This window comes from Notolepis coatsorum, assembly GCF_963971535.1.
Source record: "Notolepis coatsorum genome assembly, contig: SCAFFOLD_190, whole genome shotgun sequence".
Taxonomy (NCBI): Eukaryota; Metazoa; Chordata; class Actinopteri; order Aulopiformes; family Paralepididae; genus Notolepis; species Notolepis coatsorum.
Genome location: NW_028170455.1, coordinates 29,301 through 37,500, shown reverse-complemented (window position 1 = coordinate 37,500; position 8,200 = coordinate 29,301). Strand labels below are relative to the sequence as shown.

The 8,200-nt window shown below is 46.2% G+C and overlaps 1 protein-coding gene across 1 annotated transcript in view; it reads right to left on the bottom strand.

The window, feature by feature from the left end:
• LOC311248529 (SH3-containing GRB2-like protein 3-interacting protein 1) overlaps window positions 1-8,200 on the bottom strand; it is a gene marked incomplete at both ends in the record, with an annotated part of 80,068 nt that overhangs the window by 45,187 nt on the left and 26,681 nt on the right. The window contains 1 exon segment of the mRNA XM_084339395.1: window positions 3,515-3,728. Coding sequence (XP_084195521.1) covers window positions 3,515-3,728 — 214 coding nt within the window.

The following is an 8,200-nucleotide window of genomic DNA, read 5'->3' as shown; positions in this document are numbered from 1 at the left end:
TGTATCATCCGCATAGCTATGGAAATCTACATTATGTTCTCTGATGATATCACCCAGCGGTAACATGTAAAGGGAGAAGAGTAAAGGACCTAAGCAACTCCCTTGTGCAACTCCATAGTTGTTGTCGTATATATCAGACATGTGATCTCCTAGTTTAACATAGAATTTCCTCCCTCTGATGTATGTTTTAAACCAGCCCAGCACATGGTCTGAGAAACCGACATGGTTTTCAAGACGATCGATTAGAATATCGTGATCGATTGTATCAAATGCTGCACTGAGATCTAACAGGATAAGGATGGAGATCTTATTCTCGTCAGAGTTTAGTCTGAGGTCACTGATTATTTTGGTGAGGGCAGTTTCAGTGCTATGATATTTTCTGAATCCTGACTGAAATTCTTCTAAGATGTTGTTTTCTTCAAGAAAGGAATTTATTTGAACTGAAACTATCTTTTCAAGTACTTTACTAATGAATGGTAGGTTGGATATTGGACGATAATTTGCCATTTCATTACTATCCAAGCATCAGGGTAAGACATTTTCACTCAACACTTTGATGAACATTGTTACTCAGCTGATAGAGTTGTGCTCTTCCTGATGGCTTGTCGTACAGAACTTGTAAGTCGCTTTGGATAAAAGCGTCAGCTAAATGACTAAATGTAAATGTAAATGTAAATGAACATGGCCCCCACCTAGAATAATATATAGTGTTCTGTAGTGACTGAACCAGAGTGAACATGGCCCCCACCTAGAATAATATATAGTGTTCTGTAGTGACTGAACCAGAGTGAACATGGCCCCCACCTAGAATAATATATAGTGTTCTGTAGTGACTGAACCAGAGTGAACATGGCCCCACCTAGAATAATATATAGTGTTCTGTAGTGACTGAACCAGAGTGAACATGGCCCCCACCTAGAATAATATATAGTGTTCTGTAGTGACTGAACCAGAGTGAACATGGCCCCACCTAGAATAATATATAGTGTTCTGTAGTGACTGAATCAGAGTGAACATGGCCCCCCCACCTAGAATAATATATAGTGTTCTGTAGTGACTGAACCAGAGTGAACATGGCCCCCACCTAGAATAATATATAGTGTTCTGTAGTGACTGAACCAGAGTGAATATGGCCCCACCTAGAATAATATATAGTGTTCTGTAGTGACTGAACCAGAGTGAACATGGCCCCCACCTAGAATAATATATAGTGTTCTGTAGTGACTGAACAGAGTGAACATGGCCCCACCTAGAATAATATATAGTGTTCTGTAGTGACTGAACCAGAGTGAACTACATTCTGTTGTGGAAGGACAGCTCATTCACTGAGAGACTTACACTGCATCAGGGTAAGACATTTTCACTCAACACTTTGATGAACATTGTTACTCAGCTGATAGAGTTGTGCTCTTCCTGATGGCTTGTCGTACAGAACTTGTAAGTCGCTTTGGATAAAAGCGTCAGCTAAATGACTAAATGTAAATGTAAATGTAAATGAACATGGCCCCCACCTAGAATAATATATAGTGTTCTGTAGTGACTGAACCAGAGTGAACATGGCCCCCACCTAGAATAATATATAGTGTTCTGTAGTGACTGAACCAGAGTGAACATGGCCCCCACCTAGAATAATATATAGTGTTCTGTAGTGACTGAACCAGAGTGAACATGGCCCCCACCTAGAATAATATATAGTGTTCTGTAGTGACTGAACCTGAGTGAACATGGCCCCCACCTAGAATAATATATAGTGTTCTGTAGTGACTGAACCAGAGTGAACATGGCCCCCACCTAGAATAATATATAGTGTTCTGTAGTGACTGAACCAGAGTTAACATGGCCCCCACCTAGAATAATATATAGTGTTCTGTAGTGACTGAACCAGAGTGAACATGGCCCCACCTAGAATAATATATAGTGTTCTGTAGTGACTGAACCAGAGTGAACATGGCCCCACCTAGAATAATATATAGTGTTCTGTAGTGACTGAACCAGAGTGAACATGGCCCCCACCTAGAATAATATATAGTGTTCTGTAGTGACTGAACCAGAGTGAACATGGCCCCACCTAGAATAATATATAGTGTTCTGTAGTGACTGAACCAGAGTGAACATGGCCCCACCTAGAATAATATATAGTGTTCTGTAGTGACTGAACCAGAGTGAACATGGCCCCACCTAGAATAATATATAGTGTTCTGTAGTGACTGAACCAGAGTGAACATGGCCCCCACCTAGAATAATATATAGTGTTCTGTAGTGACTGAACCTGAGTGAACATGGCCCCCACCTAGAATAATATATAGTGTTCTGTAGTGACTGAACCAGAGTGAACATGGCCCCCACCTAGAATAATATATAGTGTTCTGTAGTGACTGAACCAGAGTGAACATGGCCCCCACCTAGAATACTTTTCACCAGCCGCCACTGAACTCACCACATGGTCACCTGGTACTAGGGGTGTAACTAGGGGTGTAACTAGGGGGGTAACTAGGGGTGTAACTAGGGGTGTAACTAGAGGTGTAACTAGAGGTGTAACTAGAGGTGTAACTAGGGGTGTAACTAGAGGTGTAACTAGGGGTGTAACTAGAGGTGTAACTAGGGGTGTAACTAGGGGTGTAACTAGGGGTGTAACTAGGGGTGTAACTAGAGGTGTAACTAGGGGTGTAACTAGGGGTGTAACTAGGGGTGTAACTAGGGGTGTAACTAGGGGTGTAACTAGGGGTGTAACTAGGGGTGTAACTAGGGGTGTAACTAGGGGTGTAACTAGAGGTGTAACTAGGGGTGTAACTAGAGGTGTAACTAGGGGTGTAACTAGGGGTGTAACTAGGGGTGTAACTAGGGGTGTAACTAGGGGTGTAACTAGGGGTGTAACTAGGGGTGTAACTAGGGGTGTGACGGCACACAAACACCACGGTTCGGTACAGTTTTCTGGTACAGTGGGGTAAAGTTTGGCTTTCCATGTTCCACTCAGGGGTGATGTAGTGTGCAGTAACTAACTGTACTTGTAGGGATGTCGACGAATATACTATATTGAAATTAATAATCGACTTGTAAAGAAAACTTAAATTAGATAGATGTTAGTGGTTAACATACCGCTGTATTCGCTCGGTACGCTACACAGCCGTTGGGTACGGTACGGTACACACTGAAACGGTTCGGTACGGACACGTGTACCTTTACACCCCGACTCTGATCGTGGTCTGTCTTTTTATTTGTCCAATAATAACATCAGTATTATGATCACGTGGCTGTTGTTTAATACACACGTCAGGAATCCTAATAGATATTCTACTGGTTCACTTGGTCCGGTAAAAGGAATTCTCTGGACTTCTGGTTTAACGAACTATGGAGTAACACGCAGATCTAAGAGCTCCGGCAGAATTGCCTAATTATATAATCTAAAGGCACCCTTTCAACTACTAGTATTGAATAATAATACACCCGTTAACTAGACAGTTTTTGTTTGGGCTTTAAAATGCCTCCAAAACTTAAGAGGTAAATTAATCGGTACCTGTGTTGGAGGTGTTGAGGTCTCTTCCAAAGGTCGGGGTGGAGGTCAGAGGGGAGGGGTCTCTTCCTAAGGTCGGGGTGGAGTTCAGAGAGGAGGGGTCTCTTCCTAAGGTCGGGGTGGAGGTCAGAGAGGCGACGGAAGAGGAGCTCTCTGCCCGGGCCAGGGGAGCGAAGGGTGGGGGGCTGCCTGAGACTGGGGGGCTGAAGGGCCGAGCCTGGGGGAGAAACAAGCAGAAGATAAATACAAAATAATTAGTGCTGTCAATAGATTAAAAAAAAATTAAGAAATATGAATTGAAAATGGGGGACCCTGATGTAAACAAGACGAAAGTCTTTCTCTGGTCTGCATCCCCTTAACAATTGTGTGTATTGAGCCGTACTGTATTGTACACATTCTGCAATCTGTTAAATAAAGTTTTCATTCATTCATTCAACTAATTAATCGCACAATTTTCTGTATTTAATCTAGATTAATTTATCAATAAATGAATCACGATTAATTGCATTTTTTTTAAGACCGAAGCTTGTAACAGATATTTACTTGAGTAAAATCATGGAATTAATGTAGAATCAACACAAAGAAAGTATATTTAGATTCAAAGACTATTTTAATAGCTTTCTTTGATCTTTGAATACAGTTTCTCTCCTGTGAAATACAAATGTTCAACAAAACCATCAACGCTGACTCAGCTTTAAAGACCTCTCTCTTATATCCGCGGCGCTAACAGAAATAAAAACAACCCAGGCCCGTGTTAAAGTGCAGATTGGCTTAGAGGACGATAATGTCTTGTATGAACTACCGGAAATATAAATCATATTAACAACAAAAATGTGTTCCATCTTCATGTCAGACGATTTTCAAAAAGGTGCACGAGTCGATGCAAAAAGAACAAGCAAATATACTGCTGAAAGTTCAGAACGTTGAAAATGTTTCACTCCATAGATTAATCTAGATACATTTTCTTAACGCTTTAAATCATTTAAATTAATCTCTCAAATTAAAGCATTAACTTTGACAGCCCTAAAAATAATACAGAAGGAGTCCAATGTAACAGCAGCCAACAACTGCCACTAGCACTTTAGTGAGACAAGACAGGAGAGGAGAGGGTTAATGAGTCAGACAAGGAGAGGAGAGGGTTAATGAGTCAGGAGGAGAGGAGAGGGTTAATGAGTCAGGAGGAGGAGAGGAGAGGGTTAATGAGTCAGGAGGAGGAGAGGGTTAATGAGTCAGGAGGAGAGGAGAGGGTTAATGAGTCAGGAGGAGGAGAGGAGAGGGTTAATGAGTCAGGAGGAGGAGAGGGTTAATGAGTCAGGAGGAGGAGAGGGTTAATGAGTCAGACAAGGAGAGGAGAGGGTTAATGAGTCAGGAGGAGGAGAGGAGAGGGTTAATGAGTCAGGAGGAGAGGAGAGGGTTAATGAGTCAGGAGGAGGAGAGGAGAGGGTTAATGAGTCAGGAGGAGAGGAGAGGGTTAATGAGTCAGGAGGAGAGGAGAGGGTTAATGAGTCAGGAGGAGGAGAGGGTTAATGAGTCAGACAAGGAGAGGAGAGGGTTAATGAGTCAGGAGGAGGAGAGGGTTAATGAGTCAGGAGGAGGAGAGGGTTAATGAGTCAGACAAGGAGAGGAGAGGGTTAATGAGTCAGGAGGAGAGGAGAGGGTTAATGAGTCAGGAGGAGAGGAGAGGGTTAATGAGTCAGGAGGAGGAGAGGAGATGGTTAATGAGTCAGGAGGAGGAGAGGAGAGGGTTAATGAGTCAGGAGGAGGAGAGGAGAGGGTTAATGAGTCAGGAGGAGAGGAGAGGGTTAATGAGTCAGGAGGAGGAGAGGAGAGGGTTAATGAGTCAGGAGGAGGAGAGGAGAGGGTTAATGAGTCAGGAGGAGGAGAGGAGAGGGTTAATGAGTCAGGAGGAGGAGAGGAGAGGGTTAATGAGTCAGGAGGAGAGGAGAGGGTTAATGAGTCAGGAGGAGAGGAGAGGGTTAATGAGTCAGGAGGAGAGGAGAGGGTTAATGAGTCAGGAGGAGAGGAGAGGGTTAATGAGTCAGGAGGAGGAGAGGAGAGGGTTAATGAGTCAGGAGGAGGAGAGGAGAGGGTTAATGAGTCAGGAGGAGAGGAGAGGAGAGGGTTAATGAGTCAGGAGGAGAGGAGAGGGTTAATGAGTCAGGAGGAGAGGAGAGGGTTAATGAGTCAGGAGGAGAGGAGAGGGTTAATGAGTCAGGAGGAGGAGAGGAGAGGGTTAATGAGTCAGGAGGAGGAGAGGAGAGGGTTAATGAGTCAGGAGGAGAGGAGAGGGTTAATGAGTCAGGAGGAGGAGAGGAGAGGGTTAATGAGTCAGGAGGAGAGGAGAGGGTTAATGAGTCAGGAGGAGGAGAGGAGAGGGTTAATGAGTCAGGAGGAGAGGAGAGGAGAGGGTTAATGAGTCAGGAGGAGGAGAGGGTTAATGAGTCAGGAGGAGGAGAGGAGAGGGTTAATGAGTCAGGAGGAGAGGAGAGGGTTAATGAGTCAGGAGGAGGAGAGGAGAGGGTTAATGAGTCAGGAGGAGAGGAGAGGGTTAATGAGTCAGGAGGAGGAGAGGAGAGGGTTAATGAGTCAGGAGGAGGAGAGGAGAGGGTTAATGAGTCAGGAGGAGGAGAGGAGAGGGTTAATGAGTCAGGAGGAGAGGAGAGGGTTAATGAGTCAGGAGGAGGAGAGGAGAGGGTTAATGAGTCAGGAGGAGAGGAGAGGGTTAATGAGTCAGGAGGAGGAGAGGAGAGGGTTAATGAGTCAGGAGGAGGAGAGGAGAGGGTTAATGAGTCAGGAGGAGAGGAGAGGGTTAATGAGTCAGGAGGAGGAGAGGAGAGGGTTAATGAGTCAGGAGGAGAGGAGAGGAGAGGGTTAATGAGTCAGGAGGAGGAGAGGAGAGGGTTAATGAGTCAGGAGGAGGAGAGGAGAGGGTTAATGAGTCAGGAGGAGGAGAGGAGAGGGTTAATGAGTCAGGAGGAGAGGAGAGGGTTAATGAGTCAGGAGGAGAGGAGAGGGTTAATGAGTCAGGAGGAGAGGAGAGGGTTAATGAGTCAGGAGGAGAGGAGAGGGTTAATGAGTCAGGAGGAGAGGAGAGGGTTAATGAGTCAGGAGGAGGAGAGGGTTAATGAGTCAGGAGGAGGAGAGGGTTAATGAGTCAGGAGGAGAGGAGAGGGTTAATGAGTCAGGAGGAGGAGAGGAGAGGGTTAATGAGTCAGGAGGAGGAGAGGAGAGGGTTAATGAGTCAGGAGGAGGAGAGGAGAGGGTTAATGAGTCAGGAGGAGAGGAGAGGGTTAATGAGTCAGGAGGAGGAGAGGAGAGGGTTAATGAGTCAGGAGGAGGAGAGGAGAGGGTTAATGAGTCAGGAGGAGAGGAGAGGGTTAATGAGTCAGGAGGAGGAGAGGAGAGGGTTAATGAGTCAGGAGGAGGAGAGGAGAGGGTTAATGAGTCAGGAGGAGGAGAGGAGAGGGTTAATGAGTCAGGAGGAGAGGAGAGGGTTAATGAGTCAGGAGGAGAGGAGAGGGTTAATGAGTCAGGAGGAGAGGAGAGGGTTAATGAGTCAGGAGGAGGAGAGGAGAGGGTTAATGAGTCAGGAGGAGGAGAGGAGAGGGTTAATGAGTCAGGAGGAGAGGAGAGGAGAGGGTTAATGAGTCAGGAGGAGAGGAGAGGGTTAATGAGTCAGGAGGAGAGGAGAGGGTTAATGAGTCAGGAGGAGAGGAGAGGGTTAATGAGTCAGGAGGAGAGGAGAGGAGAGGGTTAATGAGTCAGGAGGAGGAGAGGAGAGGGTTAATGAGTCAGGAGGAGGAGAGGAGAGGGTTAATGAGTCAGGAGGAGGAGAGGAGAGGGTTAATGAGTCAGGAGGAGATGAGAGGGTTAATGAGTCAGGAGGAGAGGAGAGGGTTAATGAGTCAGGAGGAGAGGAGAGGGTTAATGAGTCAGGAGGAGAGGAGAGGGTTAATGAGTCAGGAGGAGAGGAGAGGAGAGGGTTAATGAGTCAGGAGGAGGAGAGGAGAGGGTTAATGAGTCAGGAGGAGAGGAGAGGGTTAATGAGTCAGGAGGAGAGGAGAGGGTTAATGAGTCAGGAGGAGAGGAGAGGGTTAATGAGTCAGGAGGAGAGGAGAGGGTTAATGAGTCAGGAGGAGGAGAGGAGAGGGTTAATGAGTCAGGAGGAGGAGAGGAGAGGGTTAATGAGTCAGGAGGAGGAGAGGAGAGGGTTAATGAGTCAGGAGGAGAGGAGAGGGTTAATGAGTCAGGAGGAGAGGAGAGGGTTAATGAGTCAGGAGGAGGAGAGGAGAGGGTTAATGAGTCAGGAGGAGAGGAGAGGGTTAATGAGTCAGGAGGAGGAGAGGAGAGGGTTAATGAGTCAGGAGGAGGAGAGGAGAGGGTTAATGAGTCAGGAGGAGAGGAGAGGGTTAATGAGTCAGGAGGAGGAGAGGAGAGGGTTAATGAGTCAGGAGGAGGAGAGGAGAGGGTTAATGAGTCAGGAGGAGGAGAGGAGAGGGTTAATGAGTCAGGAGGAGGAGAGGAGAGGGTTAATGAGTCAGGAGGAGGAGAGGGTTAATGAGTCAGGAGGAGAGGAGAGGGTTAATGAGTCAGGAGGAGAGGAGAGGGTTAATGAGTCAGGAGGAGGAGAGGAGAGGGTTAATGAGTCAGGAGGAGGAGAGGGTTAATGAGTCAGGAGGAGGAGAGGAG